At 51.1% G+C, this 18,514-nt stretch overlaps 1 protein-coding gene across 1 annotated transcript in view; it reads right to left on the bottom strand.

Moving 5' to 3' along the window:
* Nucleotides 1-18,514, bottom strand: part of CFAP57 (cilia and flagella associated protein 57) — a 66,188-nt gene that overhangs the window by 20,049 nt on the left and 27,625 nt on the right. Inside the window, exons 11-18 of the mRNA XM_077752030.1 lie at nucleotides 17,504-17,665; nucleotides 14,295-14,450; nucleotides 13,057-13,150; nucleotides 12,257-12,447; nucleotides 8,489-8,662; nucleotides 7,402-7,560; nucleotides 4,780-4,923; nucleotides 217-333 (exon numbers count right to left, since the gene is read on the bottom strand). Coding sequence (XP_077608156.1) covers nucleotides 217-333; nucleotides 4,780-4,923; nucleotides 7,402-7,560; nucleotides 8,489-8,662; nucleotides 12,257-12,447; nucleotides 13,057-13,150; nucleotides 14,295-14,450; nucleotides 17,504-17,665 — 1,197 coding nt within the window. The remainder of the gene's footprint in view (nucleotides 1-216; nucleotides 334-4,779; nucleotides 4,924-7,401; nucleotides 7,561-8,488; nucleotides 8,663-12,256; nucleotides 12,448-13,056; nucleotides 13,151-14,294; nucleotides 14,451-17,503; nucleotides 17,666-18,514) is intronic.

Genomic DNA, 18,514 nt, shown 5'->3' with positions numbered 1-18,514 from the left:
CTCTTCACCCAAAGTCATCGTAGTCTCAGATGGATGCAGCCACGTAGATCTGCATGGGCCTGAAACCAGGCAGGGCTGTGAGCAAGTGAGGAGCGAGTTAAAATGGGAACGTATCTTAGCAATGGGCTGGCGCTGTCTCTCAGAAGCCAGCTGCCCGTTGCAGACAGGTGCCAGATTCTGAAGCCAAGATCTGCCAGACTCTGAAAATCCCCGCACCTTCTGTCTCTCTTTGTGCATCTCCTGATCAGTGGCTCGTAGTTTCTGCCACAGTTCTGTGATGTTCAGCTCCAGCTGCGTGTTCTGCTTATGGAAACGCTCCAGTTCTGCCTCCATCTATGGAGAACAAGGGGATAAAGTCAAGAACAAGAAAGTAATGGAATACAAGTGATATTTGGGAACTCACCACTTTTGGTGGGAAAGTGTCCCTGGCTATCAGGATGTTCTTTGCTGGCTCCCACCTATGTCCTCTGGAATGAAACCTTTCTTGCTAAGTCATGGCCACCCCCTGAAGCCTCCACCCCTTGGTGGATGTATTAACCCAGATCGTGTGTTTCTGTAGCCAGCCTCTGAATTGCCCCCCTGAGTTTCCTTCAGTCATGCTGATGACCTTCTTTTCTAGAACTCTTTATTAATTGGTGACTCTTACATACTGGGGCCTGGAAACAGAGGCAGAGTTCTGCACAGAAATACCTTCCTTGCCTACTTTGTGAAACTGTGTGAGTGACTCTCGACCCTTTGGGGCCGCAAGCCATCAGAGTCGATCCGAAAGCAGCAAGTTTTAAGGGACCAGCGTGTAGGCGTCTTCAGTTTAAGGAGCCTCTGCCTCATCGTTCTGTTGGAAAGATTTTACAAAGTACAGCTGAGGAGAATACCTCATCTTCGAAAGAAAAGGAAGAAGCGACCGATGAGCTTCTGAAAGATTTTTATTCATTGTCGCACTTGTATTAACCAAAGACACGTGAATGACAACTGGAGCTTCTGATCAGGATGAAAGCAGGTGGAGGTGAGTTCTCAGTTGATCCAATTTCTGCCAAAAGCCAAGGGGGCTTGCTTGACACACCGTATCTGGTGGACACTAGTACTCCTGTTCATAGAGAGGGGCACTATTGTGGGGGGATGGGACAGCTCACTGGGTTCTTTCATGGCTGGATGGAGTGGCTCCTCCAACCTACCCCAGGCCCTTTGGTCAGATCTCAAGGCTCCTGACCGTCTTTGGGGGTACCGGAAAGCCCCGATGCACCACATCCATGTTCTGGACACAAAGGGGCAGCTTGCAGGAGAATGTTATTATCCTTATTGGAAGCATCTGGATAGACAGAATAGCCCTTTGGTGCAGCGCCTGGCATGAAGTCAGCACTCCGTGTTCATCTGAATGAGTGAATGCACAGCCAGTGTAGAAGGCAAAGGGAAGCCACAGTGAGGGAGTAGAGGGGTGCTTGAAATAACCTGCCTTCTGGAAGAGGGATGAAGAGCCAAATGTGCCATGTTGGTGGAGCTACGTCACACCGCCGTGTGCGGGACACAGCAAGTATGGGGATGTGCACAGCTAAAGAAGGAGCGTGTCCACTGGGGAGGGCCGGCCGGCCACCACCGGCATGGGGACACAAAACTGATGAAGAGGGAGCATCTGTATGCAAAAAGCTACAAGGCTAGAGGAATAAGGGGGAAGGTCCAGGTAGAAAGTACCCTTTTGTGTGCAGAGGACGTAGGGAGGCGGTGCCCAGAAAAGGGATGTTCAGTCAGGTTCCACACGACAAATAGGTACTAGAGGACAAAGTGGAGAAGGGGAATTCCAGGTGGAGAGAGCAGGCCGCACAGAGAGGCCCCAGGGCACGGGCAGCCTGGGGCCTCTCTGCCCACTATGGGTGGTCCAGGGGGCTACAGGATGGGGGTGCATGTGAGGAAAGGGGAGAGGGTCTGGAGAGGTCGGCTGAGCTGGGTCATGTAGGACCCAGGGGCAGAGGCTCAAATGGGGAGAGGTTCTGCCTTCAGGCTGGCCAGAAGTCTGGCCTTTATACTGAAAGCTCAGGGAGCTCGGGCAGGTTTTACCCAAGGGGTGGCGCGTGTGCACCTCAGAAGGCCTGATGTGGAGGTCCTCCTGGAGACAGCAAGACTGGAGCCAGGCACACCAGTCAGGGGTGAGATGACGGTGCCCAGACCAAGGGAATGGTGGCCGCAAGAGAGACAAGGGCTTCTCCAAGGTCACGTCTGAGGGCCTACAGCTGGCTGTGCCTCTCTCTCCGTAGTCTCGAAGCCAGCAATGACAGATTAGGTTAGAAAGGAAGTAATACACGAAAAGCCTCAAAAGCTGCTGAGAATGAAAATAACCTACTTCATAGAAAAATTGTGAAATCTGCGGAGTTTGAATAGCTGGCTGGACAGCTAGGATACTAGCCAGTATGTGGGAACAAGTATCCTTTTCCTGGTAAGGAAATCCCATCTACTTTTCCATGCGTTCTCCTCACACTCAGCGCCTCTCAGTGGGGGAGGGGCAGGAAACAGGCATTTTACTCCCTAGAGGGTATTTGGCAACGTTTTAGTTTTCAGTTGATCGGTTGATCACAACAACCGGGGGAAGGGGAGGGTTGCTACAGGCATCTAGTGGGCAGAGACCAGGGATGTTGCTAAATATCCTCCTACAATGCATGGGACTCCCCGTAGCAAAGAACTCCCCACCCCAAGATGTTACACTGAGGTTCTCTGAGGTTGAGAAACCCTGCGCTAGATGAAAAAACAAGAGTGTGAAATAAAATGACAAGGTCCTGGACACTCTCTCTCTAGGAAGCAGATAGCCCCTTCTCACGGAAGAGAAGCTGGTAAAGTCTATGTGTGGGGAGGTACCGAATCAAGGAAGTATTAGATTTTCATCCACAGAGGAGGGCTTACCGCTTCCTTCTTGGAGGAAAAAAGAACTTCACACGAGATCCGCAGCGGGTGGGCCAAATGGGTCTCTGACCTCCTGAGGGAAGCCCTGAGGTCAGAGGCCTCCAGGGAGGGATTCAGCCCTGGTGGGGACTGGCCCCAGGGGTGGCCCAGGAGGGGCCCTGTCTGAATCACCCAAGGTGCCGGAGTAGTCCCTGCTGGGAGTCACTGCCACCATTGGCCCAGTTACTGACGGGAAAGTGAATAATCCTTCAGATGTGCTTGGGTAGAAAGTAACTGACCCAAGTGTAAATCCACTTGACAAATGAGGAAGGGGCACCTGGGATGGTGATTTCCAGGGGCTGGCAGCACACTGACTTTCCAGGCAAGTGGGGCCTCTGCTCTTTTCTGGGCTGCCGTTGTTGGGCCCTGAGGTCACTCAAGGATGGCAGGAGGCCCAGATGAGGCAGTTCTGTTGTTGGCTTTTCCCCAGAGACCAGGAGAAAGTCGCTGGCACAACAACAAACCATCTCTGGACACTCTAGCCCTGGACTGATCCTACCACCTGGCTTCTTTCCTGGGCCTTCTAGAGAAAAGGCTTTGCTTTCTTCCACCAGAGCTCCGGGGTATCCAATTCTAGTTGGGCCATCGATGCTCTCTGACACACTTCACTTGTATCCTTGCTCAGTACAATTAGCGAACATGGATGGGGAGCAGGAGGCCATTTTGGATAGGGCATCTTGGGAAGGCTTCCCCAAAGAGGTGACAGAGAAGCCTCCACATGAAAGACACACAGAAGCTGGTCATGATCTGAGTGCTTCTGGGCAGAGGGAGTAGCGCTGCAAAGGAAAAGCTTGCCTTATCCTCAGCGCTGCAGAAAGCCTTTGGGCTGGTGCTGGGGAGGGAGCACGGAGACAAGACTGGAGAGGAGTAGAGGCTGGATCGTGCAGGGCCCCGGTAGGGGGTGTGGATTTTATTCTAGGTGAGATGGGACACCACTAGGGGCTCGCTGTGGCTTCTATGTGGAGACCAGACTAGAGGCTAGAGTCAAGTCCAGGTGAGAGATGACAGGCTTGGACCCAGGTGAGGCAGCAGAGAGGAAAGAAGGGGTAGATTTGAGAAGTCAGATAGGCATTGGCGATCAATGGATACAGCAGTTAGGGGAAGGGAAGAATGGAGAAGACTCTACACTTGTACCTTAAGCACCTGGGTGGATTGTGGTAACTTACCAGGAAACAGGAAACAGAAGGGAGGGGAAGGCAGGAATTTGGTTTGAGACCAACCGTGGACTCACTGTCAGCCGCCATCTGCTTAAGGAGATGCACTGCGCGTGGGACAGAGGCGCCAATGGGGGACACTTGTGCCTCACTGGACTCTCAGGAGCCCTTGTCCTATTGATCTTGCTTTTAATCTCTCTTCCTCCTGTCCGCTTCCCCAGAATACATACTTAAGGCTGCCACTTTCCTACTCAAGAGACCTCATGACTTCCCATTCCTCCTCAGATGAAGTCCAAACACTGCAGCTTTGCATACGCCCCCACCAACAGTTCCAGACTGAGGAAAAAATGTTCAGTTGGAGGAATGTGCTTTCTGGTGCGACAGGCTGGTGGCTGAGTGCACACTGCCCCCTGGTGGCTGAAGGCCCAAGAGCCGCGGTTTCCCTCGGAGGGCCCAAGCCCGTCCTAAGGTCTGGCCACACGCCAAATCTTAAAGCATTTCACTTCTGCACAACTGAGTCCCCGGCTGCGCCTCTCCTGTGACACCCTCTACGGAGTGGAGGCCCACACAGCCTGGGGGAAGACAGGGACTGAGAGGAGGGCTTTCTCTCATTCCCCCCTGCGCCCCACGTGCCCCCGCCAGCAACGGCAGAGGAGGCGACAGTGGTCCCAGAGGCTAGAGCAGTTCAGATGGTTCTCACCTCCTGAATCTGTTCCTTCATCACCTTGATCTCGTTCTCTCGTGGTTCTATTTGCTTCTTCAGCTCCTTTATTTTGTAGTCGAGTACGAACTTGAATTTCTCCAGTTCTTGGTTTTTCTTTTTCAGATCATAGATGCGCTTCTCCTGTGGGTGAGATGAGAGAGAAGTGAGAGGTGGCAGGAGGCCAGGGTGTACACAGACCCTTTAGGGAAAGGACATAAATCCCGCGACCTGACTGAGGCGGCCACGGGCGGCTCTCCCGGCTGGGGACACAGAGGCTGACTGTAGGACTGACTGTAGCATCGACTCCTTGGTTTCTGTGCCAGGACTCAGCATTCATTCACTCTCTCGTTCAAAGATAGCTTGTAGGCGACTGTATTTTCTAAAGCTGGCCTCGACAGCTTCTCCCATCCCACAGGCTCTTCTGCAATGTGACCGTATGCTTCCCCATCAGGAGGAAAGATCTAATTCCCTTCTCTTGCATCTGGCTGGACTTACGGTTTGCTTGTAACCCAAGGAATGTCGCTCAAGGGATGCTGTGTGGCTTCCGGTCTAGCTCAGAAAAGGCTAAGCAGCTTCTACCTGGTTCTCTTAGGACTTGTGCTGTGAGGGAGGCCATCTGCTATGGAGAAAGTCCCTCTGCACTGAGACCTCCCTCCCGGCTGACGAGCACATTGGCACTCTGGTTGACAGTCCCCATGGAGTCCAGCCTCCCAGCCACCCTGGAAGTAAGAAGGAAGAAGCCACCTTCAATAATGATCTTCTAGCCCCGAGCTAAATGAGTCATCCCTGACTGAGGCCCAGAAAGGCCCCTGCCATCAGGGACAAAGATAGGCCACCTTGTAGTCTGTCCAAATGCCAGACCCACAGAACCTGAAAGCATAACAAAACAGTTGTTACTGTCTTGTTTTGTTTTTTCCTTAAGCAGGCTCTACATCCAGCATGGAGCCCAACGTGGGGCTCGAACTCACAACCCTGAGACCATGACCTGAGCTGAGATCAAGAGTGACCACTTAACCAACTGAGCCACCCAGGCACCCCAATAGTTGTTATTTTGTACCACTAAGTTTGGGGATTATTTCTCACAGAGCAATAGTAATTGGAATGTGGATCTATCCATCCATTAAACACTTACTGAACGAAGGCCTTTCACTAGGGTCTGAGATTCCAGATAGAAATAGGACACAGTCCCTGCCCTTAAGGAGAAAGCGCTACCTGGGAAAGCAGATGTGTCAACAAGTATAGCCTTGCTCCGGGGTAGGTGCTGTAAAAGAGAACAGCACAGAAGGTGCAGGATACATCAAGGATGCTGAGAATGGTGTGCGAGCGTGTAAAGCAGTGGTTCATGGGGGAAGTGAGAAATGGGGCTGAAGAGGAGAGGCTCAGGGTCTTGCCTGTTGGGTTAAAGGGGGTTCAGAATGTATCCAGGAGGTTAAAGTTGCCAAGCTATGGCCCTTGGGTCAAATTTGACCTGTTTTCATAAACTCATTCATGCGTCGTCTCTGGCTGATTTTACAACACAGCAGCAGAACTGAGTAGTGCGACAGGCGCCATGCTGTGTACAAAGACGAAATATTTACGACCAAGCTCTTTACAGAAAATCCTTTGCTGCCCCTGGCACAGGCAATGAGGAGCTATGGCAGAATTCTAAGGGGAAGAGTGACACAGTTACAGAGTATGGTGGCAGGGAGCGGGGGAGGGGGGGTAGGAAGTGGGAAGGAAGTCCGTTAGACTGGTTAGGAGACTGCTGCAATTTTCGGTCAGGAGGCCTTGACCTCTTTCTTGTCAACACCCCTCTTTGAGAATCTGAAGAGAGCTTTGGACCCTCCCTGCACAAATACCCAGGTACATAGACAAACACTGACATGCAGAAACTTCATACATTTCCCCTTAGCAGACTCCTGAGGGGGCCCCACTTCACAGGTGAGAAAACAAGGCTTAGAGAAGTTGCCCAGGGTCCTGCGACAGGTAAATGGCAAAGCCTGTGCCGGAACCCAGGCAGCCCCCCATCTCAGCCACTGGAGAAGTCTGCCTACCTGAGGCAGGAGTGGCGAGGAGAGGGGCCGGAGGGCACACAGCCTGGATTTGCTTAGGAGGCGGCTATGAAATTTGGGTAAGCCTCACAAAATGTGATGTGTCGTCTTCTAAGTGTTCTGTGAGAAAGGCATCCCCAAAAGTGATCCCAGCTTTCTGGGGCACCTGGCAGTTGTAGGTCAACCACAGGGAGTGCGCAATGTCTGTGGGGACAGTCACCCGAGGACATCTGGAGCCGTGGCGAGCAGGGGCCCTGCCGTCAGCTGACTTAGGTTCTTATCCCAAGTCTGTCGCCTATCAACTGTTTGACCTTGGGCAAGACACCAAACCACCTAGAGCTCAGTTTCCTGAGCTCTACAGCCTGAGCTCTCATGGCCCCGGGGTTACTGGGACAACTGAGTGTGGGGTGTTTACAGCAACCGGCCCAGTGCCCAGCACACAGTAGGCACTTCACAGACCACGCATCCCCATCAGGTTAAATTAGATGGATGTGTCCCAAGCATTCAGGGACCCTCTCTCCTGAGCCTGGTTCTCCTCCCCTGGCTCCCTCTGGGTGGTGGTCAAAGGAGGGCAGAGATGAGCCTTCACCTTATCTTGAATCGTCTCATCCCTTTCCTGGATTTCCCGCTTGAGGCCCAGGATGTCCTTCTCCAGGGACTTAATGACCCCTTGCAGCTTCACCTGCTCCCCCTTCAGGCTCTCAATGTCATTGGTTCGCTCTTCAATCTCCTTCTGCAGGCTGCTGAACTGCAGATACAAATGGCAACAACAGAGACCACCAATGTCTTTGTGTTCCCCTCCCAGCCTCCCAAATGCCCATGAACTTAAGGAGCTCCCCATCACATCACCGACCTGTGACCTGAACTCCCCACCCTCGGGAGCTGAAAACTCAGCATTTCTGGGGTCTTAGGAGTGATTTTTTTGAGATTTGGGACATTTGGGATATTTCCCTGGCAGCACAAGTGACACAGTATTCTGTCTGATAAGATCTAGTCCCATCTCCTTCCGTGAGGATGGACTTTCCGGGTCCCTGAGTGGACCCAGAGTTTTCCAGGACCACGCCAACCTTGAAAGGTTGGGATCCATGCCCCATCAAGGTCACAGATACTGTCACTGATGAGCCACCTTGCCATGTCTAAGAAGGGAAGATGACATTGTCCCTGGTCCCCTGGATTAAGTAGTGTGAGTTCTAATAGGAAGGAATGTGAGTTTGCTTTGGACATGGCCTCTCTAAGGCTAAACATTTTTGGGAAACTGTGGCAATTTTAGAAGGATCTATGAATTGAATCTCACTTCACCCCAACTATCAGTGACAGTAAACATGTGTCTTGTGTTGTAAACCAAGCATCCCACACCCCAGTCCTTCTCATGCCCACAGCTCCCTGAACTGAGAGCCTGAGGACACTCCAGCGGGGACTTGACCTTCACCTCCACAAGACCTCATCTCCATTTCTACCCAAAGTTTAACTCTGAAAACTGACTAAATCCTACTAGCCCATAAATGAAAGTCTGGGTGTCCTTCCAGTGTTGGGGCAAAGGTCACTATCCCGGTGAAAAGGACAGAGAAGGGACAGCGCCGAGGAGAGGTGTTAAGGGTGCACCTGCCCGGCGGTGCAGAGGTACTGGCAACACAGCCCTTGCCTGCACCCGGGCCTGTCGGGGAGCCGTGCAATACCTTCTTCCTCATGATGCCGGTTTCTCCTTTGAGCCGCAGGTTTGATTCCTTTTCGTCCCGAAGCTTTTTCTCGTACTTGGTTTTGATATCTTGGATTTCTCGGTCCTCATCTTCCTCGATCTGTTTCTTGGTCTCTTCGAACTCACGCAGCTGCTGCCTGACGTCTTCCTGTGCCTGGTTCAGGGGACGGAGAGTGTGCGCTCGGGTAGAAAAGGCACACGAGCCTTTTGTGCTGAGAGGGTGCGGGGTAAGGTGAGCATGTGGGGCCTGTCACAGGCAGTGGGAGCCAGAGTGCTATGACAGAAACGGGAGCCAAGGCCCAGGGTCCCCTGACCTTCCTCTGTCCTCCTGTCTGCCCTCTGTCTTCCCTTCTCTTCCTACCAGATGAGGCCGCAGGATCCACTGCAGCGACCACCGTCCCAGCACCCCCGGACCTGTTCCATGTCTGGTCTTCTCTACACTGACATCCACGCTTCCTCTATCTTTCCTCACTGAACCTGTGACAGTTGTAATTTTATATTTGTAGAGCTACTTGATTGCCTTTTCCTCAGGTTCCTTGAGGAAAGAAACCTGGTCTGTCATGCCCACCGTTGAGTTCCCAGAGCACAACCGGCACAGACACACAGTAGGTACTCAATAACTACCTGAATGAAAGAGTGAAGCTTTAAAAAAAATTTTTTTTTATATTGAAAAAAAAAGGGGGGCGCCTGGGTGGCTCCGTCGGTTGAGCANAGAGAGAGAGAGAGAAAGAGTATGAGTGGGGAAGGAGGGCAGAGGGAGAGAGAGGGAGAGGGAGAATCTCAAGCATGCTCCAGGCTCAGCATGGAGAGCCTGACACGGAGCTCGATCCCATGACCCTGTGATCATGACCTGAGATGACCGACTCAGCCACCCAGGTGCCCCAAAAGAGTGAACCTTTAAGTCTGCCCTCCTGCACCTTAATCCAATCACCCGCACGTCCCCCATCACGTTGTGTTGTGTTGTAATTGGCTGTGTGACAGGATCCTGGAAGCTCCTTGGTGGCAGGGCCACATCTCTGCTCACCACCCGGAAGACCTTGTATGGCAGCTGGCACATAACTGGCCTGGAGGCCAGGCGCTGGCAAAACCACCTGCGCCTGGGGAAGTCTGAGAAGTGAGTCAGGGGTGACTCCTCTTTGCTTACTGCCCCCCAAGTGGTGCAAGTTATAGATCGCTTTTCTCTCATGCTGACCCTGGCATTCTCCCAAACTGCACGTACCATCCCGGGAGTGAGTGTTTCAGGGGTTAAGAGAGGCAGGATGGTTTTCTAACTGGGCTCCCCAGAAAGGCTTCTCTCTATCCCCATCACACGTCAGCAGACCCTTGCTAGACAGAAGCCTGGCAAGGTGTGCTCTTGTCCGCGTGCCAGAGTCACCCGCCAGCCGTGGCTCTTGCTCTGATAGATGTCACTAGAAAGGAGAGTAGGCCGGCCAGGTTGGTGAGAAGGCAGGCCAGGTGGAAGCTCCCTAGGGAGGCTCTGAGTTGAAATCTTTGACTCAGAAGAAGAAATGGGAGAAATCACAGAGGGGGGTGGGGAGGTGGGGGTCCTGGGAGGAAGGCCAGTCTCTCTCCCCTCAGGGCAGACTCAGTCCTTCTACCTCAAGCCCCCAAAGGTAAAGCCCAGAGCAGTTTACTGGATGTCAACAAACATTTCTGGAGCATCTAGGATATGCCGGTGGGGGGTGGGGGGTGGGGGCTGGTTTGAAAATCAGTGAGGGGTGAGACACAGTCCCTGCCCTTGCGTAGCTCCCCCGGGGAGGAAGAGATGTAAACACAGGATGCTACTGTGTAGGCTGCAAGAGAAAGGGGTCTGGGGGCCCTGAGCACACAGAGGACGGCTTGCTTAGCCCTGTGGGAGGGGACAGGGGTTAGGGAAGAAGCCCCCTAGGGGTTGGCTCTGAGTCTGTAAGCGTGAGCAGGAGCTGCCAGGTGAAGGGGAGTCATCCAGAGCAGAGGTTACATGGGAAACCTGGCTATTCCTTGTCGTTAGGTGGGAAGAAGCTGGACAGGAGAGCAGGACACAGGGCTGGGGAGGTGGGCTGGGCCGTGGCAGGGCGGCTGTGCCAGCAACACCCCCACTGGCTGTCGGAACTTAGCCTGCTCTGTCAGGAGACCTCCACCCTCCACTCTGGCTTACCCCCCACTGCCTGCTCACTTCCCAGCTCGCTGCGGACTTCCGGGTGCCAACTCAGTCCACCTCGTTGTAACTGCGGGTGGTTACAGATGGTCCTATAATGTCCGGGGTGCTTTGACCTTTACCTCACCTCTGCCTTGGCCACCCCCTCTCAGGTCCATCTCCAGAACGGTGCCACGTCCGAAGCCTGGAAATCCAGGCCCTGCTCTCNCTAAGCCACCCCGCTCCCCAGGCACTGCTGTCAGCCTCACCACGTCCCCTGGCCCTGACTTGATTCCTCCACTGTCTTCCAGACTCTTGGTTCTTTACCCCTCTCTGGCCTGGACTGGATGGCTACTCGGCAGACCACCTGTATTTCTCGGTGGCGCCACTCGGCCACACACCAGCCATGAATCTGGGCTGGTGCGTCCCCCTCATTCACACGCCTGCTTGCCGAGCCCTGCTGAGGAAAAGCACAAGGCCTGGTGGATTAATGCTGCCGGGATTCACGTTTACAACCTCTGCTGGGCTCTGGGCTGCACACCTGCCAGTCCTCTTCTCGGCCATTCCCTTCCTCATCCCTTCCAAACTCATTCCACACCTTCAGGACTCTTCTGCCCCCTCACTTACAGGATACCATCTGCTGCAATTTCATGCAGAAAAGGTGGCCATCTGGCTCTTCTCAGTTTTCTCTTCATCTTGGGAAACTAGATATTTTGGCAACCCAAACTGCTTGAACATTCCATGACTTTGCCAGCCTGCCCTTCCCTCCTGTGTTTCCCCATGTCCCGTTAGTTCCCCCTTCTATTCTTCCTGGGTTCTCATTAGCTCCTGCAAGTCTTCTCTGACCCCCTCAGGGATGTCTGCACCCCCCAGCTCTCCTGTGCAGGCCTCTCTTGAGGATCCATTGGTGTGGCTGCCTCCCTCACGGGACTGAAAACCAGGCCCCAGTTTTTATTTCTCTTGGTAACCCAGCACTCAGGCTGGTAAACCAAGAAGAGGCCATCTGTGTCTGTCAGGTCAGGGAAGGAGGGCTTTCATCTCATCTCGTGAGACACAGGAAGTTGCTAACGGGTTTCAGGCAGCTACCTTCCCCATTGTTTAGGGCCCTCATTTCTCTCCAGGTCCTAAAGCTTCTTCTAAAAAGGTCTCTCCAGGAGCGCCTGGGTGGCATAGTCAGTTGGGCATCCGACTTGGGCTCAGGTCTGTGAGTTCAAGCCCCACGTTGGGCTCTGTGCTGACAGCTCAGAGCCTGGAGCCTGCTTCCGATTCTGTCTCTCCCTGTCTGCCCCTCCCCGCTCCAAGTAAGTAAATACTAAAAAATAAAAAAATAAAATTAAAAGGAGTCTCCAGTCCTTAAGGCTTGAAGGTACAGTTAGGCTAGGACAACAGATAGGAACTTAGTTGATCCAAAGAATTTCAGTCCCTAATGCGGAGCACTTCCCAGCTCATGGGGCTCCCTGGTCTAGAGGGAAACAAACGGTGAAGGGCCGAATACAAGGCCAGATGCTAAAAGCAGGGAGTGGGAGGAAGAGGAGTTCCAGCGAGCTTTCCAACAGCTCTTTGGGCTGTTCACAGGCCAGGCCTGTAGGATGCACGGCGAAAGGGAGGTACGATATGGCTTCTGGTGAGTACCTCTTCCAGAAGCGTGGTTTTTTCCTGCAGTTTGGCCTCGTAAAACTCCGTCAGCTCCTCCAGGGCCTGGCTCTTGGTCTCATCATTATCTCGAAGCTGTTTTTCATACTCCTCCTGCATCCTCTGGGACTTGACCTGCAATTCCTGGTACTTCTCATATTCTAGAAGCAACTTTTGGTTGTTGCAACATTCTGGAGAGAAGCAAGGAAGGTTATTTCATGTTAGACAGGAGCACCGACCTCAGGGCCACCCAGGAGCCTTTAGTGCCCTCCCCCCTGCCTCCTAGCACCAGCTGAGACTCATGCCCACCTGGCTCTTTCTCATCTGCCATCACCCCACTGGCTGGTCAGGCAGCCAAACTCCCTCCCCCTGTTAGCTAGGCAGAAGGTTTCCAGGAAAGAGCAGAGGGCTGTTCTAGAGGTTCAAGGCCAAGAAGAATGTCCTGAATATGCAAAATAGTTATCAGCACCTCTTCTTACAGAAGAAGAGTATAAACCGAGGCTCAGTGAGGTTTGGTGACTCCTTAGAGTACCCAGAAAGTATGTGGTGAGTCTGGGACTCAAGGCAGCAAGTCTGGGACTCCAGAACTGCACTTTTCTGTGTCTCCTATTGGCATGCAGTAAGTGTTTAATACATGTGTAACAAAGGAGCAAATACACAGAAGTAAAATCCACAGTGAGATCCAGGGGAATCAAAGCAGTCTGTTTACAGACAAAGCCAGATGACCTGGGACTTCTGTTGGATCCANCTCTCAGACTTTTGCCCCCAGGCCACCACACGGCCTCTACCTCATGACTCACCCAGGTCCTGCAGTTCCCGGCTCTGTTTGTCTAGGAGGTCCTCAATGTATTCACGATGGGATACATCCTGCCTTTCTTTTTCTGTTTTTAAAACCTACAACACAGAGTCAACTGTTCTCATTTCCACACATCTGCTGAGATCACCCCAGGGCAAGAACACATTTTATAAGTGACATCCTCCTTCATTTACAAACGTTTCCTAAGCCCTTTATTTTACACCAGACATTGTTCTGTGAGCCACAAGGAAGCAATCGCTTTTTATTTACATTATATTCTGTTCTGAAAGTTCTAGGCTTTATTTATATCCTTTCTACTAAATGGGTCTTGTCACTGATGAGTTCGGTTTTGGACACGTAGCAGATGGGTTTTGGGGTGGGAAAAGTAAGGATTCATTTGAATTCTCTGTTGTCTGCACATTGCTGTCAACTAAATCCTTGGATGTGTTAATGTGTCAGCTTCTAAGAAGTGTTTTCTTTAATCGAGCGGGAAAGCTCCTTGCAGGCAGAGGGGCTGTCCCCAGGAATAACTTCGAGTTGAGCTTGTGGAGGGCACCACATTGATGTTTGTTGCCAAAGGAATGAAATAATAAAACTAACAGCCAGGGGCTTTTTCCGCCCCCAGCTAAACTCTCTGATCCATGGAGATAACATAAAAGAACAAATACCCTCTAAGCCAGGGGTTTGGGATGAAGGGCAAGGGAGTTATTCTGGGAAGTCCTAGAGATCAAATCTGACTACGAGAGGGACCATTTAGACTAATTTTATTTAAACTACTGACCATCCAGAAATCAATGTTCTGGTAGCTCTTCTTTTTCTATCCTTTGCTTTTCTTGTTACTTTTTTCATTTTGTTTTTAAATAAGTTTCTCCTGATCACAGAGATAATATATTCTCATTGTAGAGAATTTGCAAAACACAGAAAAGTAGAAAGAACAACATTTAAATTATCCAGAAAGAATCCCAACTTCCTGAGGTAATCACATTGCTGGCTATTTTCTTATGAGCTGTTCTATGTGTATTTACTTATTTAATAGCATTCACTATAGTCTTATATTCTTCTTTGTTCTACTTAGCACTTTCTCTAAGCATTTCTGATGTTAGCAACTATGCTTAAAAACCACACACTATCGTATAGTTCGTTTTTTGGGCTTGGCTTGGGTAAGGCAGGGGAGGTCTCCATCTTGAGTAAATTGGCAAGGTCTCATTACTTGGGGTTGCTGGCTCAGTCTCTTAGACAGACCTGGTTTTTCGTTTTCAAGGACTCCATTTCCTGCAGGAACTTATCTGTTAGCTCCTTAATCTTCTCAGAATAGTTCATATCCTTCAGTCGAAGCTGATACTCATTCTCCATTTTTAACTCTTCCACACGAGTCTTCAGCTCCAGCATGATCTGAGCCTTTGGGAGAGGAACACCAGAGTTAAGGGCATTCATGGTGGGGGTGAATGGGTGAATGGGAATATTTAAACCGGTGGCCTTGAGCTCTCTGAGATCTGCAGCTCTGCTCAGCCTCAGACTCCCGTGTCTCGACTAGAACCTGTCATCTTTTCCCCACAAGACACACAGGCTAAAAAAACAAGGAGGCATATGGGCTCCCTCTTCCGCCCTCACAACATCCATTCAGAGAGCCCTACTGTGTGCCAGGCATACTGCTAATAACTGTCTCATCTTCAAATATGTGTTAATGCCACTTGTTCAATGAGGTCTACTTGGGCCACACTAGTTAATTCTGCGGCCCTTCCCTTCCTATTCCTGACACTCATGACTCTGCTCACTCTGCTCTACTTTTTATTATTTTCTTAGATCTAGGCACTTTCTAGTACAATTTACTTATGCATTTGTTTATTATCCTTTGTCTTCTTCCTCATTAGAATTTAAGTTCCAGCCTGGGTGTCTCAGTCGGTTAAGTGTCCGACTTCGGCTCAGGTCCCGATCTCACGGTTCGTAGGTTTGAGCCCCTCATCAGGCTCTCTGCTGTCATAACGCAGCCTGGAGCCTGCTTCGGATTCTCTGTGTCCCTCTCTCTCTGCCCTCCCTCCATTTGCCCGCCCTCTCTCTCTCCCTCTCAAAAATAAGTAAGTAAACATTTAAAAAAAAATTTAAGCTCTCAGAAGACTGGGATCTTTGTTGGCTTTGTGTCTGATACACGCCTGTGCCCAGAAGAGTGCCTAACACACAGTAGGTACTTGAGAAACAGTGCTAGCTGTGATTCCTGCCCCCATGGGATCTACAGTCTATCAAGGAAGCCAAATAAACATATCGTTACAAATTGTGCTGAGTGCCCAGAGCCAGGAGGTTTCCCAGGATTGTCAGTCTGTCCCTCTCAATGTCTGTTATGTCTCTTCTGGCCTCACTATCATTAATTAAGGTCCTAACTCTACCTGCCTTGCTGGTTCCTACATTTAGTCATTTCTTTCAATCTGTTGCATTTGCTGATGTCAAAGTTTTCTAAAAATTCTGTGATGCACACACCCTTCATTCCCTGGAAAAGTTTATGTTGATGACAGAGAGGGTGAGCACACAGGGGTTTTCCTCTCACTCATCCATGATCACCCCCCCACCGTGCATCCCTGTCTCATCTTTTCTGGTCTATACCCCCTACTGCCACGGACCACTAGAGAACAATGAATGTGCTATGCTCCATCCTGCATTCCAGCCCTGGCACGCAGGAAGCACGGAGATGAAGGATGAACACAAGTTGGATGTGCAAAGTCGGGGGTAAAAGTGAGGATGCCTGGTCAAAGCACTGTGTGTGATGTGGAGCAGGTGGGAGGCAGAGGGAGAGGAGGCCGAGATGGGGTCAGACCATCAAGGTCCTTGCCAGCCATGATGAGAAATTAGAATCTTCTCCTAGTGGTCTCCTCAAGGCCCTTGTCCAATCTGATTAAGCTCACTCTGGTCTCAGAAAGACCTCTCTGACGGCAGTGTGTAGCTCAGGCAGGATTCAAGCACTAAGACAGAGGGATTAGTGGGGAGGGGGGTACCACATTGTCTAGGCAGGGGATGGGGAGGACAGTGGAATGGAGAGATTCAAGAGGCAGATTTTAGGGAACGTGGTGGCTGACTGGGGGTGGGGTGAAGGCGACAGAGCCGTGGATGAAGACGGTCTCCTCGGTAGGATGCCCCCCACGAGTTGCACTTGGCCTCTTCCACTTCACTGCTTTATCCCGGGTGCCTAGCACAGGGCCAGCAACATAGCACTAAGTGAATGTTTATCAGATGAGTGGGTCCCCCCGGGGTCTGCCTTGGACTAGTAGATACATTTACTGATGACAACTCTGGTTTTTGACATGTTGTCTCTGAGCCACATGCTCACCATCCTTCCTCAATCCTTGCCCCGCCTGGCTGCAGACGAGGCTTTCCACGATGTAAATCTCAAGTTGTTTCCTAACTTACATCTATCATTGGGTCCTTAGGAACAATTTCCAAAGTCTGAAACACAGTGTAAAAGGCCCTCACAAGCTCTCTCCAGCTCCAGCTCCGCACACCCTCTCATCCCTGACCTCACCTAGCATCTTCCCCGGAGCCCCTGTGTCACCCTTCTGCACACTCACCCCTTGGTGTGGAAGACCCTTTCCCATCTGTTCAGGAAGGCTCTGTCCAAGGCTCACTTACTTCCTCTGTACCACCTGGCCTGCGTCAGGGTCCTTTCCCCTGTGACCCCAGGGCATCGTTCTTCATAACAACTGTAACACACTTAGTTTCCCTTTTTAATTTTACCCCTATGTCCTCTCAGGCTATGAGCTCAAGGCCCCCACATGTCTGTCACTTCTGCTGTCTTAGACTTTAGTACGGTGCCTGGTACCTAACAGAACCCTCTGTGATGGATGGATGGATGGATGAATAAGTAAGTCATGTTGTGAGAGATAGTTACATAGAATATCATAGAATATCAAGAAGAAAATGAGAGCTGGGAATTCTGAGACATGTGACTTTTAAAGGACAGGTGGAGAGAGAGCAAGCAGGGAGCNCGGATACTTAACCGACTGAGCCACCCAGGTGCCCCGTCTACTAGCAATTATGAAGTTTCACAGATTCAACTGGCATATTCAGCTTGTCAGTTCAGTTCTGTCAATACTGAGTGACTGTCTTCACGTGTCTAGCATAGGCTCGAAACTGCTGGTCACACAGGAGAACTGCATGCCATGTTCCTGTCCTCAAAGAGTTGGAAGAGGAAAGCCAGTTTCACAGGCTAAAAGTAGAGCAGAGCGTAAGTCAGGGTGGCCACGTGGCAGGATGACGGGCAGGGTGAGACTGGAAAGAGACGCAGCCGCAGTGAGGAGGGCAGCATGGCGGTGCGGGCAGGGAATGTGCGGGGAGCTGGGGGTGGGGGTCTTTGCTGGGCAGTGGGGGCGGCCTGGCTATGCAGGCCCTCGAATGCCAGACCCAAGAGTTTGGACACAGTCTGGTAAGGAATTTCCACGTCTCTCTTCACTAGACCTAGTTCTTACCTTCTCTTCCATGTCTGTTTTAGTAACGAGCACCTCTTCGGCGAAGCCCACTTCCCTCTCTCGCTTGATTCCTCGACCATCCTTATCAAAGACCTTCCAGGTAAACAGGCAGCCATCTTCAGCAACAGTCAGCAGGAACTGGTCATCAAACGTGAGCAATATCTGAGGAGAGGAAGAGCACAGAGAGGAAGCTTTTGGAGGTCATGGGTGACCAGATCGGAGCTGGCTGTGTGCAGGGCCTACATTCAGGTGACCCTGGGCACAGCCTCACGGGAAAGAAGACGGGATCCTGGGTAAGAATGAGATGGGAGCTCTCAGAAGCTTCTGTTCATAAATAAAAGAAGCAAGACTGGGTCGTGTCCTCTGTGGATTTGGAATCTTAAGAGTTAATTATTATCCAGATTATAGGGGGCGCCTGGGTGGCTCAGTCGGTTAAGCGTCCAACTTTGGCTCACGTCATGATCTCACAGTTTGTGGGTTCGAGCCCTGCGTCAGGCTCTGTGCTGACAGCTCAGAGCCTGGAGCCTGTTTCAGATTCTGTGTCTGACTCTCCTCTGCTCACACTCTGTCTCTCTCTGTCTCACTGTCAAAAATAAATATTAAAAAAATTTATTATCTAGATTATAAAAAGAACTCTCAAAACTCAGCAGTAAAAAACCCAAACCCACTAGAGGGTGGGCAGGAAATATGGAGACATTTCACAAAGAGGTAGCCTGATGGCAAAGACGCATGAGAGGATGTTCACCATTACTAGCCATCATGGAAGTGCATATTAAAACTATGGTGAGATATTATTATACACCTGTTAGAATAGCGAAAAGGAAAAATCGTGACAATACCAAATGCTGGCAACGATGTGGAGAAACTGGATCTTGCATGCATTGCTGGTGGGAATGGAAAATAGCTTGGCAGTTTCTTAAAAAAATGAAACATAAATGTGTCACATGACCCAGCAATCATCCCCCTGGGCATTTATCCCAGAAAAGTGAAGGTCCACACAGAAGCCTGTAC

Source organism: Crocuta crocuta, unplaced genomic scaffold (genome assembly GCF_008692635.1).
Source record: "Crocuta crocuta isolate KB4526 unplaced genomic scaffold, BGI_CrCroc_1.0 scaffold367, whole genome shotgun sequence".
NCBI lineage: Eukaryota > Metazoa > Chordata > Mammalia > Carnivora > Hyaenidae > Crocuta > Crocuta crocuta.
The sequence above is the reverse complement of the archived record's forward strand: the minus strand, read 5'-3'. Positions and strand labels throughout refer to the sequence as shown.